This window comes from Festucalex cinctus, chromosome 20, assembly GCF_051991245.1.
Source record: "Festucalex cinctus isolate MCC-2025b chromosome 20, RoL_Fcin_1.0, whole genome shotgun sequence".
Lineage (NCBI taxonomy): Eukaryota > Metazoa > Chordata > Actinopteri > Syngnathiformes > Syngnathidae > Festucalex > Festucalex cinctus.
This window is the reverse complement of record NC_135430.1, coordinates 960,001-982,403: the sequence shown is the minus strand read 5'-3', so window position 1 is coordinate 982,403 and position 22,403 is coordinate 960,001. Positions and strand designations below refer to the sequence as shown.

Genomic DNA, 22,403 nt, shown 5'->3' with positions numbered 1-22,403 from the left:
GGACAGCTTTTTCATGTTGAGGAAAAAAGAAAACCTAAAGTATCGGTATGGTATCGGTATCGGCCGATACTGCAAAGCTGGGTATCGGTATCGGGAGCAAATAAAACGGTATCGGAACAACACGAGTCATCATACTAACGTTATTAGTTTAGATATGGCCAACAATGATAACACGGGAATTCAAATGCACTCACCTTTGTCGACTTCCGCTTACCCGCAGGACTTAAATCGGGAAATATGTCCTGATCGACTCTCCAATTAAAGGGTTAGAAATTCCCCTTTTTCCTCACCAGCTCTAAGGCGTCAGCGTGAGGAGACGGGAATTAGATAAGCCGATATATCAAAGTGGATTCACCTAGGTTTGTTCACTGTCTTCTTATCATGAGGCCAATCCGTTTTCATCCACCTATCAATCCTGAGTGAGTAACCACACACACAGAGCCCAGGAATGATAATCTGAACACCTCACTTAAATTGGCAGCTCCACTTCTCTGAGTTGTTTGCATTTGTTATTGACCTAGTCATTTAATAATCCTTGTAAGGATCATACGGATTTGTTACATATCAAGCAGGAGTATTTGACTTATTAATACAGATGGAAGCATTGGTTAGAGGTTGTTCAAATACACTTACCTTCTTCCAAAAGTCCGATGCTGTTGTCCGTCTTAAAAAAAATAATGATGTGGACTTATAAAACGTCCAAAAATAAAAATAAAATCAAAGACAAATAATAAGGTCTTATAAAACGACCTGGGACTTATAAAATGTCCATAAATAAAAATAAAATCAAAGACAAATAATAAGGTCTTATAAAACGACCTTGGACTTATAAAACGTCCCAAAAAAATAAAATAAAAGTTAAAACAAACCAAACAAACTAATTAAATCACAAATAGTTTTTCAATCATTTTATTTGGTCTTATAAAATGACCTTGGACTTATAAAACGTCCAAAAATAAAAATAAAATCAAAGACAAATAATAAGGTCTTATAAAACGACCTTGGACTTATAAAATGTCCAAAAATAAAAATAAAATAAAAATTAAAACAAACCAAACAAACTAATTAAATCACAATTAGTTTTTCAATCATTTTATTTGGTCTTATAAAATGACCTTGGACTTATAAAACGTCCAAAAGGAATAAAACCAAAACTAAATAAAATAAAGACAAAACAATAAAATGATTGATTCAAAGATTGTCTTTTAAACAATTTTATTGACAATAATAAGACAACTAATATAAATCATAAAAATCACATTTAATGATAAAACCTTAAATCAATCAAAATAAAATAAAATAGAAAACAGGAAATTAAGAATAATATAAACCTTTTACAGAAGCTTTCTAAGATTGATAATTTCTCGGAAAAGCTTAAGACCTGATTCACAATAAGATGTTTTTGGCTAAAAATAATTTAAAGATATGAGAGTGCATTAAATGGCCCCCACCCTAACTCACCCTAGTCATTCATATCTTCCTATTATACATCATTATTGATACAAGTTTTGTACTTTACCAAATCAGTGAAGAAAATTCCATTCACGGCTAAAGAGTCCAAGTTCCTTCGTACAAAAAATCTAAGTCCCAAACAGCCATAAATCCATCTTCTGGAATACACTCCATCTAGACCACATCGCAGGGAAAAAGGGCCTCGATCCCAGCTGGTGACGACTTTTTATCACTTTGGGTCAGCCATATTATCAGCGATAAAAGACAATATCGCTTATAAATAAAAGAAAAGAAAAGACAGCAAAACTTCATAGTTGGGCTCAATGTGCTATAAACATTGCTCTATAAATCAGGCTAACAATTGTCGAATATAGATTGTGTTGGTAGGGATAGACCGATAATCGGCCCTGGCCGATTATCGGCGCCGATATTTGGCATTTTGACAAATATCGGCATCGGCCATGTTTTGAATCTGAAGGCCGATAAAGCTCACTGAGCAGGGGATACTTGCGAACGTAGCGAATTTGGGGTTTTCATCAGGATTTGTAAGATGTTCGCAGTCAGTTTTTATTTGTCGTAAACACATTTGGAACATATTCACACAATTTTTCACCGCAAAAATCTTTTTGAAACGTTTTTACGAACCCTAACAAAACCCCCAAATGAGCTACATTCACATGAATTTGTTACTCAGTGAGAAATTATATATAGTTTGAAAGAATTCCCCCCCCTCCCCATTTTACTGCAAATGAATATCGGCTTGAAATATCGGTTATCGGCCAACTTGACTACAAATAATCTGTATCGGTATCGGCCTTGAAAAAACCATATCGGTCTATCACTAGTTGTGTGTATTATTACTTAATTCAGGATATCATTTATCTACACTAATTTGTATCTGGCCCTTTATGGCCTTATAAGGAATGTCCGTCCGGTCTTTGTTGAGTGGGTGGCTTAGTTGTAATGGTTTGGCGGCATCTGGTGGTTACTTTGAGGAACTGCACCCAGAGGCCAAAGAATGATTCTCAGTCCTACAGACACCAATTGGTCTCTAACTAAGAATTGAGTCTAGCCCATTAATTTGTTATCTCATTTTACATGATATGGCGTTTCATCTGACCCTACTCAATCTACTCAATTCAACACCCCCGCCTAGAGATCAATGGTGTCTAAACCGATCAACCTCGCGAGCCCGTCCCCCAGCTCCAACCAGTCACCCTCATCCAACCCCCCCATGTCATCCGACAACGGAGACACCGGGGATTCAGAATGCAAGGTGTCTGACGGAGGGTCAGTAAGAGGAGACCATAGGCCTAGTTCCCTTATCATCAGGGAGGGAGATGACCCCGTTCCACCCCCATCCTCGCCTGGCACACCCTCCAGGTCATCAGTGTTCGATGAAACCGTGGGGGAGGGTGTTCTCGACAGTGGCATAACCTTACCAACTGGAGCATCCCGTCGGGCGGCACTGGGTTCCCCAGGCTCGTCAACCCGGTCCAGGAAGGGCGAAGTGGGCGTTATAGGCTCGTAGGGCCACTCATCCTCATCCCGATTGGATCCGACCTGTCTCAAAGGGGTGGCGGCTACACAAAAGCCAGCCAAGGTGTTGAATGTCAAGCGCCGAGTACCGTCAGGCAGGCGCCATATCATGCGCATTAAAGGGAAAGTTCTCCCAATGAGTTCACCCTCATTGTTAATATGATAACGTACCTCTTTCAAGCGACTTTGAACCAAACCTTCCAACTTACTTGAACCCGCGAGGTCAGCAAAGCCAGGCCATACCCAGGAACCACACTGGATATCAATGAAAAAATCACTGACGAGCGATTGGGGGAATCAAACCTTTGCGCGTGCGCTAGGAGAGAGAAAGGCCATCCGCGAGATGCTGTGACTATCGCGAGACCGGTAGCGAGACTGGGAAAATCTAACATGGCGGCGTCCTGCTGCTAAAATAGAATTAGCTTTATATTTCTAATTAAACCCGAATTTAACGATTAGATAAATTCGATTTTTTTCTTTTCTAAGAAAGATCGGAAATATTATCCAGTGTGGACGACCTCGAACGCTTTATTGACGATTATTTTTATAGCTGCGCGTTGGATGATCTGGCGGCTAGTCGTGATAATCCTTCGAAAAAAAGGAAAAATGACTCGTCAACAGACACGGACGATTTAGTAACCGCCGACGTATCGGTGAGTATGCTGGATTCCATAAATAAAAAAACTTGACGTCCTCTATCTTATCCGCGAGGACGTCAAAGAATTAAAGGCAAGTTTGGAATTCGTTAGCCAACAGGTAAGCGATCTCCAACGAGATAATTCCGAGCTACGCTCCTCTCTCGTCGCTGTCACAGCCGAGTTGGAGACGATTAAAAAGGAAAACAAAATGCTAAAGGAAACGGTCTTAGATGTTCAATCCCGTAGTATGCGGGAAAATCTAATATTTTCAGGTATATCCGAAAATACCCCAGATAATCCAGAGGGCGAGATAAAAAAATTTATGACATTATCGCTAAAGATCCCTCAGGAGACGGTAAATAATATCTCTTTTCACCGTGTACACCGGCTCGGAGCTCGTAAGGGCAATAAGCCCCGTCCTATTATTGCTAAGTTCGAACATTTTAAACATAAAGAATTGGTAAAAAGTAAAGGACGGGAGCTCAAAGGGACATCTTTCGGGATGAATGATCAATTCCCAAGAGAGATAAACGAGCGGCGAAAAGTACTGTTTCCTATAATGAAACAAAATAGACAGGAGGGTAAACGGACTTCGATGGTCGTTGATAAATTATATATCGACGGCCAGCTATTCCGAAACCCAACCTCGACCCCTTGGCTGTTCTAACTGATAATTGGTAGAGCCGAGTATTGTGTGATTATTTGACGTATGTATATGTATGTGTATGTATATGTATGTATATGTATGGATAATGGGTTACGAAACTGAGAATATGAATTTATATCATGTATAGGCTATAATAATAATAATAATAATGATAATAATAATAATAATATAAAAATATATTCTTAAAAAAATAAAAATAATAATAATAATAAAAAAAATAATCTCGCTTAGGTCACTATTTACTAGAGGTGGGAATCTTGGGGCACCTCACGATTCGATTGCGATTACGATTCAGAGGCTACGATTCGATTATAAAACGATTATTGATTTCCCCCCCAGGCAGCAGAAAAAAAACAATGTATTTTGGTGCTTTTAATGTTTCGTACATTAGTTACAAAAATAGTACAAAAGTCCTCTCAGGCCTAAATAAACTACTATTTCAGTATCAAGTTAACAGTTCAAAACAGTAAATAAAATACTCAAGTCCTCATTCTGTAACAACAGCTTTTAAGTATATTCAGTCTTCAACAGAATAAAACATAGCATTGAGCAAAAATATATTATTTTTATCCACTCAAAAGTGCACTGAGGTATAAATGAAAGACAATGTGAACTACTACTTCAATACAAATGCCTAAAAAAAAAAAAAGTGCTTTCCTGCTTTTTAAGTTGTGTAAAGATGAACATGTAAACATTAAAGTTTCTCAGAGGTACAAAAAAAAAAAAAAAAAAAAACTCAAGTTTTTTTGTGTAAACATGAACGTGTAAACATTCGTTCGGCTTTTTTAACATGAATCTCAATTTGATCCTCACCTCCCGTGTGTGCGATCAGCACTGACTTCGGCGTTGGACGAGAGGAAAATAGTCCACCAAGCTGGCTGGGGTCTCGGAAATAAAGCGTTTTTCTTCTAAAAACTTTTTGTTTTCAAAAGCGTGATACATTTCCACCACAATACTCTTTTCTGAATAAAGTCAGACGCCATTGCCGCCAGCCACTACTTTTCTGTTCGTTCGTTCGTATCACTGCGCGGCGCCCTGTAGAACGCTAACCGACGCACTGCAGCCAGCTAGCTGATACTTCCGCCTGAAGTTGTTTGCCTTTCGGAGCAGGTCTGATCCCACGAAGAGGTGGGTTGGTCAGCTCAGCCATGCTTGTTGTTGTTTTGAATCTCGAGGCGTGAGTTGTGGATGTGTAATCTCGGTCCGTCCCGAAGACCGCGCGCGCTACTGCGTTTCAGTTCCGCGTACTTTTCGCTCCGGTCACTTTAGTTTCGCTTCCCTTGGCATATTTATATAATCGGAATTTGGACGTTTGTGAATCGTTCTCGATTGTTCCACGGCCGAATCGTGAATAATCTAAGAATCGGAAATTTTGCACACCTCTACTATTTACTGGTGTATTGTTATGTTGAATCCCCCACAGATTTCCTTCACACTCACTTCCCCCCTCGTTTCTTCACTACTACTTCACTACTATCTACTTGCTATCTCTCTCTTTATATAAATTATATAAATTGCCTAATTACTAAGGGTGTCACGATTTCGATTTTTTATCGAAATCGATCGAAATTACGTCACGATTTCGAGCATCGAAATAGAAGAGAGGACACACGATTCGATGCCCGCCGCCACCGCCGCCACCGCCGCCACCGCCACCTCCCAGGAAAGCAAATGAGACGCAGCCATTCAGCTACTAGCTAACGGCACTTGTTAGCTGACTTCTCCTGCAGTCATGATGGCAAGCGCGGACAGACACAGCAATGGTGCTTCAAGCCGCTCCCGCTTCTCTCGTCACCAGTTTGGAAACATTTTGCGTTCCCGGTGAGTTATGTCGACAACGTTCACGTTGTCGATAAAAAGACCACAGTTGCAAGATATGCTATGTGCGCGTACTGTACTCGGCCACGGTGTTACGCCCGGCTCGTCAAGGGGAAGGGAAGTAACACAATAACAGAAAATATAGAGTAGATAAACACGGGTCGACTTTAACATCTGAGTAGTTTTAATTGAAATTTCAGGCAGGGGTTTGACAAGGGAGTGAAAGTGGAAGGTGAACAAATAATAACCGCATTTGACAGAACTGACAGAACGGAGGAGAAACAACAATAACCAATAGGGGTATAATACACGGATACACAATAGCGTCGCGCTGGCACAGTCGTCCAATCGGAGTGTCGCGCTGGCACAGTCGTCCAATCGGAGTCTCGCGCTGGCACAGTCCTCCAATCAGAGTGTCGCGCTGGCGCATTCAAACTGAAGTACCATTATACGGGCACCAGCCGACACAAACACACACATACATACTCGGGGAGCGGAGCCGGCGGCGGGCCCGAGCCGCCAGCCGTAACAACGGGAAACACGACAAACATGACGGGACATTTACGCAGGCATCACAAAGATTTAGATTTATCAAATTCAACTAGAAGTGGGAAAACAACGGTCCAACCAACTATTTCATCCTCATTTACAGTGAAACTTCCACACACTTCAGCTCGCGCGAAACGCCAGATCCATAGGTCTATTTATAGCAGCAGACCTGCAGCCTTGGAAAACGCTGGATTCAAACATTTAATTAGTGTACTTGAACCACGCTACAGTATGCCCAGCAACTGTAAATGTTGGGATATAGTTTGTTCAGGCTGTATTTGTTCCATGACTTTGGATACAATATATTTTTTGTTGTTGTTGCACATTGCACATTATTTTAAGAGGAACGCACAGCACACTGTTGTAACCAAAAACAGTCAATAGATGGCAGGCACCCACTGTGACTTTTTGTTTTTGTTTTTTTATTTTTTATTTTACACTTCAGTAAGAACAAGACGGTTAACTTTATATTGTAAATAAATTCTTTGAATTTGATCATTCCTGCCTAATGTCAATTATCATATATTACATAAATTTACACAAAAATAATATGGAAATTGCATCACCTATATGTAGCCGATCTTTTGAAATAAGATTTACTGTACAATGAATAGAACCAATGATCATAGACTAGCCTTAGCCTACAGAAGCATATGCCTCTGTGTTATAAAGTGGGGGAGCGGAAAAAAAAAAAAAAAAAAAAAAAAATCGAAAAAAAAATCGAATCGTGACTCCAAAATCGAAATTTAAATCGAATCGTGGAGTTGGCGAATCGTGACACCCCTAATATTTATTGAGCCGCTTGCATTAGCTATAAGTCAGGATAGACGGATCCAAGGAATCCACTCCGGGACAATAGAACATAAAATTAATCTATATGCCGATGATATACTACTCTAGAAGAACCTGCTATCTCGCTAGGGGAAGCATTTAACTTAATAACTAAATTCTCTCACTTATCAGATTACTCTATTAACTGGACAAAATCAACATTATTACCTATCACAGAAAATTCATGGAATCCTACAAGTCAGGATCCACACTACTCCTTTCCTACAGGTAATTTAAAATACTTAGGTGTTAAAATTTCACCAAAGTTAACTGAATTAACTTCTTTAAATTTTTTACCATTATTGGATAGTATCCGTAGTGATCTGGAGCGCTGGAATAATCTTCCGATCTCTTTAATAGGACGGATAGCTACTATAAAAATGAAAGTTTTACCAAAGATTAATTATTTATTTTCAATGATTCCATTTAAACCTACGTCTAACTGGTTCCAATCGCTGGACTCTGCTATCATAAAATTCTATTGGAATAAAAAAAAAAGCTAAAATTAGTCTATCTACTCTTCAGGAAAGTAAATCTAAAGGAGGTTTAGAGGCACCAAACTTTATGTACTATTATATAGCTAATCAACTACAATATCTTGTGCTATGGACACAACCCAACAGAGATACTAACTGTTGGTTGGAATTGGAGCAGAAGGATTGTAATAATCTTAGACTGTTAGATTTACTCTTTATTACAAAATCAATAAAACGACATAATTGTTTTAAAAACCCAATGATAGCCGCCACCCTGACTGCCTGGTGGAAGGCATTAGAAATTACAAACTCCCAATTGGCGCCCTGTGGGCTCTCTCCCATTTGGCATAACCCCGACTTTCAACTTAATAATCAGTCGTTCCATTTAAGCCTATGGGAGCAGAAAGGAATTACACACCTTCATCATCTTTTCTCAGATAATAAGTTTATATCGTATACAAACTTGGTCCAGAAATATGAAATAAAAAATGGAAATTTCTTACATTATCTGCAAGTTAAAAATATGGTTAAGAAACAAATCCCAACACTTCTGGATACGCTCCAACTGCCTGTCTTAGCTAAAGATATTATAACGCTTTCTCCAACAACAATAAAGAAAATATAAAAAATATATGTTATTTTTATACACAAATAAAACGTATTTACCGACTTTAAAATGGGAAAAAGACTTGTCTATAGTTCCGGAACCAGACTTTTGGACCCAAATCTGTGAAAATGTATTTAAAATGACCAAACAGACAAATTTGCAACTTATCCAATATAAGATACTTCATAGAACATATATTACACAATATATGATGAAAAAAATGGGACTCTCTGACTCCGACATTTGTCTCCAGTGCTCACAAAACACTGCCGATACTTATCTTCATGCTTTATGGTCATGTACTCCAGTGCTGCATTTCTGGACTAAAATCTTGGAAAAGCTCGCTGATATATTAAACTGTAGGCTTCCTTTTTCTCCAAGATTGTGTTTACTAGGTGACTTAACAATAACTGAGCTACCATGTAAACAATCCCAATCTATATTTATAGCCCTTACTATTGCTAAAAAAATAATCCTTGTCAATTGGAAAAATAAACAATCTCTAAATATCGACCACTGGTTAAACTTACTAATAAATTATATCTCAATGGAAAAAATCTCTGCCTTAAATAAAAATCAAGTATCAAGATTTAAACAAATATGGTCTATGTACATAGAATATTTTAATCTTAATTTGGCAACTTAATCCTGCCAAGATTCTGCCTGTTAACGAGAGCCACCACATCGTTACAACTTCTGTTTTCGCTGCTTCTGTATTTGGTATTTTGTATCTGATTGTTTTTATTTTTATATAGTCAGGAATAGGGGTGTTAAAAAAAATCGATTCGGCGATATATCGCGATACTACATCGCGCGATTCTCGAATCGATTCAATAATGGGCAGAATCGATTTTTTTTTTTTTTTTTTTTTTTTTTTTTTTTTAGGATTCACACCTTGAGCATGGAAGAATGTTATATGAACGGCACATTAAGCCTTAATATTTTTATTTTAATGCTGTTCAAATGTGAAACAGATTGCAAACTGTTTGTGTACAGTGGCTCACGGTTATAAGCCTCAAGTTTTAGATAAATATATTCATACAAATCTTACAGTGTACATGTACAAATTTACTGATAGTATTTTCTAAATTTGAATGGAAAAAAATCGCAACAATCGACTTATAAATTCGTATCGGGATTAATCAGTATCGAATCGTGACCATTCGTATCGGGATTAATCGGTATCGAATCGAATCGTGACCTGTGAATCGTGATACGAATCGAATCGTCAGGTACTAGGCAATTCACACCCCTAGTCAGGAACCTAGTTGCTGCTAGTGGGCTCGAGCATACCACACTATACGACACTATACTCACTAACTCCTTAAGAGTTATTTCTAGTGGGCACTAAGCATCAACACTTGGTGTTACTGCATGCTAATTAGTCAATTTTCTTGACGCCGTCCCCCGTGGTCGGGCAGGGGTGGTTCTGCCGCCTCCCCCCCCCGTTGTCTGCTCGGTAGCGGTTGCGTCTTGGCCGCTCCCTGGGCCCCCTGTGGGGTGCGGTGTTGGGGTGCTTTCCCTAGTGCCCGGGGCGGCGCCGTCCCGGCGCGGTCCGCTGCTCCGTGCCCGGCGGCGCGGTTCGGGGCGGGTGGGCCTCTGGTGTGCCCCGTGGCTCCCTCTCCCCTCCCCCTTCCTCCCCCCCGTCGCCTCTCCCTCCTCGCCTCCTCCCGCCCATCCTCCTCTGCCTCCCGGTCCCTTTTCCCTTGTCGCCCTCCCTCCCCCCGGAACCCCCCACCCCCCCCCCCCCCCACCCCCCCTCCTGCCCTGCAGCCGCCCTTTCGCCTTCTTGTCGTCTTCCCCCCGCTTCCCCCTCCCCCCTTCCCTGTCTGCCCCCCGCCCCCTCCCCCTCCCTCTCCCTGGGCCTGGGGCTCCCTCCCCGGCCCGGGCGTCGGGCTCCGGGGGCCGGGCGGGGGTTTGAGGCCTACCCCACTCCGGTAGAACTCCTGGCGCCCCGGGCGGGCCCCGGTGGCCGGTGGGCTGTCCAGTAGCCCTGCTGCGCTGGCGGTCCGCCTATTGTGGTACCAGATGGGTGGGGTGGGGGGCGGGTGGGGGTGGGGGGTGCTGGGGGACGGGCGTGCCACCTACACCCGCCGGGTTGGGTGAGGCCCCGCTGGTCGCTCCTCTTACTCACTTCACTAGTTTTGCACTATACACTTTGTAAATATACACATAGGGCACACAACACATTTCTTGGTGGGGTGGGGAAGGGTGGAAACACCGTCTTCACCCTTCAACTCCCCTCCAATTTTAATGCACTTCATGTCCAAGGGGAGGGGTGAGTTGGGGCGGGGAGCCATCAGAGGGGATGGACTGCAGTGCCTGGCAGCGCTGTGGTCCCCCCCATCTGTGTCCCTGCCCCACCACTTTGTCCCTCCTTTTTTTTGGGGGGGGATGCGGGTGTGTCGGAGTAGGGGAAATTTTTTCCCTCTGCTCCGACTCACCTGCTCCCAATTTTAATGCACCACACGCACACACTTGTATATACACTGGGTGGGGCCACATTCACGGTGTAAGGGTAGAGCTCGCCAGTCGGCGAGCTGGCGGACTCAGTAACAGGGTTAGGTGTCACTAGTACTCTGGCGTGACGACCGGGGCCTCTCCCCACCGGGCTCGGTGTTCTGGTGTTCCGCGTTTTCCCCTGGTGCTTCCTCCTCTGCTTCCCCCCTCCCGCCGCTGTGCTACTCTCGCACGGCTGGAGGTGGGGTGGGCACGTTTTCCCTCTCTGCGCTGCTGCCCGGTGCCGGTTTCCGGGGGTGGGGGGGGGGGGGGGCTCGCGGGGGGCCGGGTTCGCGGGGGGGTTGGCGGTCGTCGGGGGGGGGGGGGGGCGGCTTGTTTGGTGGGGATGGAGGTATGGGTGGGTGGGGGGTTGGGTGTTGGGGGTCGGGGTGTGTTCGGGGGTTTGGGGGCCGGGGGTGGTGGGGCCTGGGTCGTGGTGGGTGGCGGGTTTGGGTGGGGTGCGGGGGGGTCGTGGGGGGATGGGGGCTGGGGACCGGTGGGGCGCAGTGGGGGCCCGCTGGGCCTCGTTCTCCGGCCTTGGGCTCGGGGGTGTGGGCGGGGGTGTTCCGGGCGTCTGGGTCGGCTCACTGACCGGTGTCCGCTCGGGTGGCTTGGGGGTGGCCTTGGTGCTGCCGCGGCCTGGGGATTTCGGGGGGGGGCGGTGCTCGCTTTGCTGGACCGCGGTTGACGGCTTCTTTCTTTGGTGGTGGTCCTTATGCATGCCAGATCCGTCGCACCAGCATCTACTGAAACTCAACAGAAGTAGCCTCTCCCTCCCACAGCCCCTTGAATCAGTGGGTGCTGGTGTCTGTGGATCTCACTTTGCTTTATCTATCCTTCCCTCCTTCCTCTCTTTAGTTTTTCCTCTGGTCACTTGAGATCTCAATTTATTGGAAGTTTGAGGTTTCTGGGGTTGGCATAAGACTCTGGTTTTGTAACCACGCAGGAGGGGTTTTGCTGGTGCTGGATTTCACTTTGATGGATTGGATGTACTGGCTTCCATGGATCTCACTCTGCCTTATCGATCCTTCCCTCCTTCCTCTCTTTAGTTTTACCTCTGGTCTCTTGAGATCTCGCTAAATTTGCTGGAATTTAGAGGCTTCCGGGGTTGGCGTAAGACTTTGTTTTTGTAATCATGGGGAAGGCAGGAAGTGTTTGGTCGGTGCTGGATTTCACTTTGATTTATCTTTCTTTTCTCTTTATTTTTTCCTGACCTTTTCTCTGGTCTCCTGACCATTTAAACCTCACGACTCTGGCAAGATTCTGAAGTACCTGGTTAAGGCGAAGGGTAATGGGATATTTATAAGGCTTTAGGTGAATTAATGAGTATAAATTTATACGTATTTGCACACGCACGCACGCGCACGCACGCACGCAAACGCACGCACGCAAACGCACACACGCAAATGCACGCACACACACACACACACACAAAAAAAAAAGAGCAATGATGATAAGACGTTGAATCGGTAAGACTACCGAATGAACAATTCTGAGCTCTAAAAGAAAAAAAAAAATAGAAAAAAAAAATCACTGACGAAGTTTAGAAAAAGCCCGTCTGGGATGAGCCACATTTCTCTACTCTCATCCTCTGCGGGCAACGGGTAACAACAATGACCATAATACGCATCCCCCACCACCCAAGCGGATGTGAGGAGGTCACTTCCACAGAAGACACACTGCGGCTTATCTTGGTTATCCTGTTAAACACATAAACAAAATTCGACAATTCTTAGACCCGAGGGAAACCTAAAATATTGCGGCTCCCAATATATACATTCTGGTCTTGGTCTAAGTTTCCATCCGCATTTACTCCATCAATGCGGAACACCTCTACTACGGGAGAGCGAGAATGTGGTCGCTCTTCCGAGTAGCGGAACCTCTTGGCGGGAGAGTAAAAAAATAAATAAATACATAGATCAAAACCCAATTTACTAAAACCAAGTGGTCGACCAGAGATAACAAAAAAAAATAATAATAATTAAAATTATTCCTTATAATGTCAATTTAGTTATTCACCAAATCTAATACAACAACAAAACCCTATTACATAAATTATCCAATATTCCGCTTTATTACTCACATTTTGAAGAGCGCCTGGTCTCCCAATGATGCCTTTCCCCGGAGCATTACCAGCCATGGTTAGTTGTTGTTTACTGTTCCACCAAAAGGTTTCAATGAGAATTGAGGAAATCAGGGCTAGGGCGTCTTATTTAGGGTCTGGTCGATCCCACCCTTTTCTGATGCCCATCCTTACTTCTCAATAGTTTCCCATTAGTTGGCCCCCCCATTTTTTCTGCAGCTCGTTGGCCAATAACTAAATTTTAACCTTATTTGGTAAGGTTTTGTCTTTATAATTTTGGTGGGCAGATTATGCCAAGGTCCCTCTTTTGATAACTGCAACCGCTATAACTGCTGACAGGACAATTCCTGACACTAGCAGGAACCATACTTCTCCTTATGATTATATTCATCACTGCGTCCACAATGCAGCCATCTTTCAACAAATTCGTGGCAGGTGCAAGATAGTGATGGCAAAATAAAACCCCGTAAAACAGTGAAGTCCTACTATAAAATGCTTCACACACACGTCGGGGCTTCAAGATGATTCATTCCCTTGACTACGCCATCATGTGGACACAACAAAAAAAAAAATATATATATAACATGCTTGGTGCATGCAATAAAATGGTGGGATATATATCATGCTTCAAAAACAAAAATATATTTTTTTAAGCACTGTGCCCTCCGCTCAGAGCCGCGCTCACTCGGGTTCCTGTTTGGGCCTCGATCGATCCCGATTTTGACAAAAATGAGTCAATCGAAGCCCCACGTTATGGGTGCCACATGTCAACTTCCGCTTACCCGCAGGACTTAAATCGGGAAATATGTCCTGATCGACTCTCCAATTAAAGGGTTAGAAATTCCCCTTTTTCCTCACCAGCTCTAAGGCGTCAGCGTGAGGAGACGGGAATTAGATAAGCCGATATATCAAAGTGGATTCACCTAGGTTTGTTCACTGTCTTCTTATCATGAGGCCAATCCGTTTTCATCCACCTATCAATCCTGAGTGAGTAACCACACACACAGAGCCCAGGAATGATAATCTGAACACCTCACTTAAATTGGCAGCTCCACTTCTCTGAGTTGTTTGCATTTGTTATTGACCTAGTCATTTAATAATCCTTGTAAGGATCATACGGATTTGTTACATATCAAGCAGGAGTATTTGACTTATTAATACAGATGGAAGCATTGGTTAGAGGTTGTTCAAATACACTTACCTTCTTCCAAAAGTCCGATGCTGTTGTCCGTCTTAAAAAAAATAATGATGTGGACTTATAAAACGTCCAAAAATAAAAATAAAATCAAAGACAAATAATGTCTTATAAAACGACCTGGGACTTATAAAATGTCCAAAAATAAAAATAAAATCAAAGACAAATAATAAGGTCTTATAAAACGACCTTGGACTTATAAAACGTCCCAAAAAAATAAAATAAAAGTTAAAACAAACCAAACAAACTAATTAAATCACAATTAGTTTTTCAATCATTTTATTTGGTCTTATAAAATGACCTTGGACTTATAAAACGTCCAAAAGGAATAAAACCAAAACTAAATAAAATAAAGACAAAACAATAAAATGATTTATTCAAAGATTGTCTTTTAAACAATTTTATTGACAATAATAAGACAACCAATATAAATCATAAAAATCACATTTAATGATAAAACCTTAAATCAATCAAAATAAAATAAAATAGAAAACAGGAAATTAAGAATAATATAAACCTTTTACAGAAGCTTTCTAAGATTGATAATTTCTCGGAAAAGCTTAAGACCTGATTCACAATAAGATGTTTTGGGCTAAAAATAATTTAAAGATATGAGAGTGTATTAAATGGCCCCCACCCTAACTCGCGATTAGTCATTCATATCTTCCTATTATACATCATTATTGATACAAGCTTTGTACTTTACCCAATCAGTGAAGAAAATTCCATTCACGGCTAAAGAGTCCAAGTTCCTTCGTACAAAAAATCTAAGTCCCAAACAGCCATAAATCCATCTTCTGGAATACACTCCATCCAGACCACATCGCAGGGAAAAAGGGCCTCGATCCCAGCTGGTGACGACTTTTTATCACTTTGGGTCATATCACTGATTTCTTCCGGTGAGTGTCCTTCCGCATCTCCTCATATCAATGCGCACTTGTTGAGACTCATTCTCAGTAATTTTCCACAAATGAGTCATAAGTCCTTCACAGCTGAGTCATAATCATATGTCAAAGGTCTTCAGCTCTATTCGACAATGATAAACGTTAAAATCAATAAAATCATATATATTAATTAATTAAGCAAGCATGAATAACATATATATACATGACATGTTAAATCCCAAATTCTCTCAGGGAACTTAACAGGTTAATTCTAATTTCTGTTTCACATCTTGTATGTCATGTTGAGAGAACAATACATACAGTTAATCTTTTCAATGCAGTTACAGCCATATTATCAGTGATAAAAGACAGTATCGCTTATAAATAAAAGAAAAGAAAAGAAAAGACAGCAAAACTTCATAGTTGGGCTCAATGTGCTATAAACATTGCTCTATAAATCAGGCTAACAATTGTCGAATATAGATTGTGTTGTGTGTATTATTACTTAATTCAGGATATCATTTATCTACACTAATTTGTATCTGGCCCTTTATGGCCTTATAAGGAATGTCCGTCCGGTCTTTGTTGAGTGGGTGGCTTAGTTGTACAGGTTTGGCGGCATCTGGTGGTTACTTTGAGGAACTGCACCCAGAGGCCAAAGAATGATTCTCAGTCCTACAGACACCAATTGGTCTCTAACTAAGAATTGAGTCTAGCCCATTAATTTGTTATCTCATTTTACATGATATGGCGTTTCATCTGACCCTACTCAATCTACTCAATTCAACACCTTGAACTCTTTGTACAAGTGTGGAGGTCGATCTTTTTAGATGTTTCGCTAAGTTGAATGTGCTCCCCCCTTTTGTCCGGAAACAGTTTCGGCATCTTTTGCATACAGGTATTTGAGGATCGATTATTAATTCTTGCGCATCAACCTGAAATCTAAAGTACTTCCATCCGCGACTTTTGGCGTTTTTCTTCTAAACTAATTGAGGGGCAGCTGCTGCTGCAGTTGACGACACAGATGTGTGGGCTACTGCCATGTTGCACGCATTGACTGTTGTGCTTCCTTATTGCCGCAGCGGCAGGATAATCACTGCGTGGGTTGCCAGATAACCTCATTTACACCCCCCAAACAACACGAAAGACGGGGTCAGATCTGCCGCCTCGGTACCAGCGGTAGTTAGGGTATTGTAGAAAAAGCAGTACCGTCACATTTTCAGAATCTTGGCATCGACTTGATCCCGAAGTATTGGTTCTCATGACAACCCGAGTAAAGACATTCATGTATCAACATTAAATGATAGAATCAATATTGCCATTTTACCAGTTATTATATATTTTTAGTACTAGTGGACACATCCTCTCACCTCATCGCTCCAAACTGAATCCAGGGAAGGTGAACATGCTCACCTTTCTGCATCATAATTTGAACTGACAGGAAAATATGCAAGAAATTATCTGTTTTTGTTGTTGTTAAAGAAAAAAGGTGTTTATTGTGCTGTAGATTAATACTTCATACAAATTGCACATTTCAGTTTAATTTTGATGTTTTGCCCAACAGAAATATTTCATTATTCGTTTATTGTTGTACTGCAGGTTCTGCCCGCTTTACAGCATTTGTTTTGATACTTTTTTATAACTTGCACTTGGCATGGCAAATGTTTATTGTAGCAAATGCTGTATTCTATATTTTGTAAAAAAAATAAATTGGTTGTAGAAAAATTATTTTTTTTACCAATATATATATAAAAAAAATTAATACATTTTAGACCTGTAAATTCAATACCGTGATACCGTGACATCGCGATATTTTTGTTCAAGGTTATTATACCGTCAAAATCTGATATCGGCCCATGCCTAATCACGATACGATATAAAGGTCTCGATACGATAATTATCACGATATTGTGGGAAGGTTGCCGATACAAAAAAAATAAATAAATAATTGATGCTGGCACCTGCTGGCCAAAGTTAGTGGGTGTTTTTATTCCACAACCCATTGACCTGGCAGCGCTCCATTAGACATTGCACTGCCCATTAATTAAGAAAAACAAAACAAACAAAAAAAAAACAGTTGACGTCAACGTTTATGGCGGCATACATTGTGATTTTATTAAACGTTATTAAATGTTTTTGGCTGTTAGTTAATATTGAGGCACTAATTTGCTAAGACAAACACACATTGAGTTCCTCCACATATTGACTTGTTTCAAAAGCATATTACGTTGCTCTTCATCTGACCATTAATGTGGATTTTAAACATAGAAGGGCCAAAACATGCCTTGTGAAAATTAAACTGCACGAAAAAAAAGTAGAGGGTGCTACAACTGCACAAATGGAAATCAACCAGACTTTTTTTTTTTTTTTTTTTTTTTTTTTTTTTTTTAACAGATGTGCTGCTTTTAATATTGTGATATGACGACGACGATATATTGTGGCAATTTTAATATCGCAATATCACGATATTGCCGTTATTGTTACATCCCTTGTATATTATAGCACAGATATGTTTTATTTTTTCAGAGTCTGGAATATCTGCCCAGGTAGTGGCGGCCATAGACATAAATACAACTGCCAATCAGGTCTACAGGCACAATTTTCCTGACACTCCTCTCTGGAACAGAACAATCGAGGTAGGTAGCATTCAAAGAATTTGAAAATTAGGTTTGAAATACGATTCGGAACTTATACCTTTAACTTTTTTCCTTAGGGCATATCACTTGATGAGTTCAATACCCTGCACTTTGACATGATTTTGATGAGTCCTCCGTGTCAACCTTTTACCAGGTACCACCCTCATGTGTATACAATCCTAATATCATGGGACCTAATTTCCATCCATCCATCCATCCATCTTCTACCGCTTATCCGAGGTCGGGTTGCGGGGCAGGAGCTTTAGGAGGGAAACCCAGACTTCCCTCTCCCCAGCCACTTCAACCAGCTCCTCCGGCGGGATCCCAAGGCGTTCCCAGGCCAGCCGAGAGACATAGTCTCTCCAGCAGACCCGTCACCAGAAGGAAATTGTAGGGAGGGCATTACCCTTTTTTTGGGGGGGGGCACACTTCATCAACCTAAATCTAATGTTCATCAGGTTGAACAGCGGCATTGTGACAACTGCAAAAGTGCTCAGAAATATTTTCTGTCACTTAAAAGCGGCAGTTCATTCTGAAATCTAAAAGACAAACTGAAAAAAAAGTGCAGTTCATTTTGCATTTATTTAACTCAAAAGTTCATTTGAAACAAATCCACTCGTCACTTCTGTAAACAACTATGTCCGAATGAATGACTGCAACCCAGCCCCTTCTATCTAGAATTGGCTAGCAGTTGCCTTCATTTGCGTGTTGGATTAGGGCTGTACGATATGGACAAAGTTTCTTATCATTTTTGCCAGACATCTCTATTCTTTGATCTTTGACTCAGCATGAGACTTCACATCATTTCACTTTTTTATGGTGCCTTCTGTATTTTGTGTTATTCGGGCCCGAGCAGCGACTGCTGCGAGGTCCCTATTGTTTTTGTAAAAATTATTCTTCTTCTTCTTCTTCTTCTTCTTTATTCTCCGCAAACGATCGCATTTTTGAGGACCTAAACATTTACGAAAACTCACTGAACTTTGCAGACTCTTCGGGCCCGGCGAAAAATTTGATATTCTGACGTTGTCATAACAACGCGACTATAGCGCCCCCTAGCATAAAAAAATAAAAACCAATCCCGGCACGTTTGACCTAGAGCTACGAAAATTGGCAGGCACGTGTAGCACCCCGGGACGCACAAAAAGTCAATTGGGACCATGCAGCTAAAATGTACAGGAAGTGAGCTATGAATTTTTGAATGTCCAATTTTGGCCCATTTTTGCACATTCACTGTGGTCATACTTTTCCCCCCTTTGCAAACATTTTTAATCTGATTGACTTCAAACTTGGCATGTATCATCTCAAGACCTGAGAACACAACTGGGCAAAATATCTTGACTTTTCGGAATACTATATGACGGGGGCGGGGCATCAAATATTGCCTTTAAAGTTTCATTTGTCCAGAAAGACAAAATGCTTAATAACTCCCAAGTACAAGCTCCAAAAAATCTCCAACTTCTCATGCAACTTAGTTATGGCCTGAAAACATCTATTTAATAAAATTCAGTTATATATATAGCGCCACCTAGTGGTGACAATAAATGTCATAATTTACATTTTTAGCTACTGTGCCAAGCTCGTTGAAGGGAGCCAATTAAAGTCTTAACATGTTGATCATGCCCCACACCGAATATTGTAACTTTTCGCCAAGGGGCGTGGCCGTTAGGGTGCCGCAAAGTCTGAAGATTTTTCGTGACAATAAAAGCTGCATTAACTTGACCCAGATGATCCTATCTTCTCAAAATTTCACACAATTGATGACAGTCCAGCCCTTAACTCATCTACAAACTTATATTTCATCTGACTGATAGCGCCACCTACTGGTGATTTTTTTTTTCTTACGATTTTCCTTCAATGTTTTTCTCCAACCACGTTAACTGGACCTACCTCATATTTGCTCAGATGAGGGTTTCGGTCTTCATGATGTCACAACACGAAGTTTGTGAGTTTTCGCGAATGGCTGTGGGCGTGGCTAAGCGCTGTTCGCCAAGAAAACAACGCCAGTTTTGAGGGTCTAAACATGCGCAGAAACTCATGAAACTTGGCACACACATCTGGCCTGGTAAAATGAACAATATTTTATTGTTGATTGTGCTATTTTTACAAAAATGACTCAATAGCGCCCCCTAGAAATTTTTAACGAAGCAGCCCCGGTTGTACGTTTAAGCAAGATCTACGAAAATTTTTAGGTGTATGAGGGAGCCCAAGACCTACAAAAAAGTCTGTTGGACCTATATGCTAAAATGAACAGGAAGTGAGCTACGAATTTTTGAATGTCCCATTTTTTACGATTTTAGCATATTTACAGGGAGCATACTTTTGCCCACTTCTCCTACACGTTTCATCCGACTGACTTCAGACTTGACCTGGACCATGTCAAGACCTGAGCCAACGACAGGCGGAAAAATCTTGACTTTTCGGAATACTATATGATGAGGGCGGGGCATAAAATTTTGTGTTTCGCAATGAAAAAGGATAGGCTTAATAACTCCCCGGTACATGCTCAAAAAAATCCCAAACTTGACATGTATGTTTATAGTCAAGGCCTGAAGGTATCTCTATGACAAAATTCAGTTATATATGCAGCGCCACCGAGCCCTTGAGGTGTGAAAAAAAAATACCCCACTTACGGTATTTTTACAAAAATTGTAAACACGTTTCGCAATGAAAAAGGATATGCTTAATAACTCCCCGGTGCATGCTCCAAAAAATCCCAAACTTGACATGTATGCTTATAATCAAGGCCTGAAGGTATCTCTATGACAACATTCAGTTATAAATACAGCGCCACCTAGCCCTTGAGGCATAAAAAAAAAATACCCCACATACGGTATTTTGTACAAAAAATGTAAACTCATTCTAAGTGTGATGACTAAGTCATTTATGAATATTCTTTTAGTTTCCACCACTCAAATTGTTCACTGGCTTCACACCGATCCAAATGTATGTACGTTTCCATTTTGTTTTATTCATTTTTGATTGCCCCTTTGGACAATAAAAGCAACATTGTGCAATGAGTACAACGAGCGATGATGATATACACTTTTACAAAAAATACCAATCAGGGCAACTCATTGCCTAAAAATAAAAAAGGACGCTGATTTTTGCAGGTCTTAACAATCACCAAAACCCGTTGAGCTTGACACACACACAGGCAAAAAAAATATTCTACATGTAAAGGTTTATTATGCCATTTTCAAAGAAATTTCGCTTGCCAGTACCCCAATGTGCCAGTACCCCAACGTACAAGTACCCCAACGTGCAAGGACCCCAACGTGGCCCGGGCTGCGAGGGCCCTTTATAGCTGCTCGCAGGTCTAGTTTCACTTGTGTCTACTAAAAGATCCCAGGAATCTGACTGAACTACAGCAGTTTTGTAAAGAAGAATGGGCCAAGATTAGTCCTGATCGATGTGCCAGACTAATCTGCAGCTACAGGAAGCGTCTGGTTGAACTTATTGCTGCCAAAGGGGGGGCCACAAAATATTAAATGTGATGGTTCAGTTACTTATTCCTCCCCCTTCTGTCATTGTTTGCATGCTATCCTCATTAAAATTATGAAAACCTGTAAATGTTTGGGTGGTTTTAGTTAAAGCAGACACTGTTGTTTCATCTGTGTGATTTTGACAAAGATCAGATCACGTTTGATGGTAAATTTTATGCAGAAATGTGAGAAATTCCAAAAGGTTCAGATACTTTTTCATACCACTGTATGTGTATGTATATATATGTATGTGTATGTGTATATATATATATATGTATATATATATATATGTATATATATATATGTATATATATATATATATATGTATGTGTATATATATATTAGAGGTGTGCAAAATTTCCGATTCTTAGATTATTCACGATTCGGCCGTGGAACAATCGAGAACGATTCACAAACGTCCAAATTCCGATTATATAAATATGCCAAGGGAAGCGAAACTAAAAGTGAACCGGAGCGAAAAGTACGCGGAACTGAAACGCAGTAGCGCGCGCGGTCTTCGGGACGCTTTTGGGACGGACAGATAGTACACATCCACAACTCAAGCCTCGAGATACAAAACAACAACAACAAGCATGGCTGAGCTGACCAACCCACCTCTTCGTGAGATCAGACCTGCTCCCCAAAATTTAAAAGCAGACGTGTGGAATTATTTTGGATTCTACGTTGATGGGGGGAACGAATTGGACAAAAGCTACGTCATATGCAAGATTTGCCGCGCCAAAATTAAATACTTTGGCAATACAACAAATATGAGAAGCCACACAGCACGATTCCACCCGACAGAAGGAGTGAGAAAGCCGGTCATTATTACTAGTAGCAACCAGAAAACCATCGAGGACACTTTGGGTAAAATGCCACCCACATCGCAAAAGGCAAAACAAATTACGAAAGCCATCGCGGGATTCATTGCGATGGGTTTGCAGCCTTACTCCGTTGTGGAAAATCAGGGATTTCGAAGAATGATTGAAACAATAGAGCGGAGGTACGTCATCCCATCCCGACGCTATTTCACTGACACGGCGATCC

The 22,403-nt window shown here is 41.3% G+C and overlaps 1 protein-coding gene across 6 annotated transcripts in view; it reads left to right on the top strand.

Moving 5' to 3' along the window:
* trdmt1 (tRNA aspartic acid methyltransferase 1) overlaps positions 1–22,403 on the top strand; it is a 123,875-nt gene that overhangs the window by 7,091 nt on the left and 94,381 nt on the right. For 4 of the 6 annotated variants that reach the window (XM_077508316.1, XM_077508319.1, XM_077508320.1 and 1 more), the window contains exons 2-4: positions 17,765–17,874; positions 17,952–18,028; positions 18,115–18,264. In XM_077508316.1, coding sequence (XP_077364442.1) covers positions 17,765–17,874; positions 17,952–18,028; positions 18,115–18,264 — 337 coding nt within the window. The remainder of the gene's footprint in view (positions 1–17,764; positions 17,875–17,951; positions 18,029–18,114; positions 18,265–22,403) is intronic. The other 2 variants (XM_077508317.1, XM_077508321.1) reach the window with 1 other exon arrangement.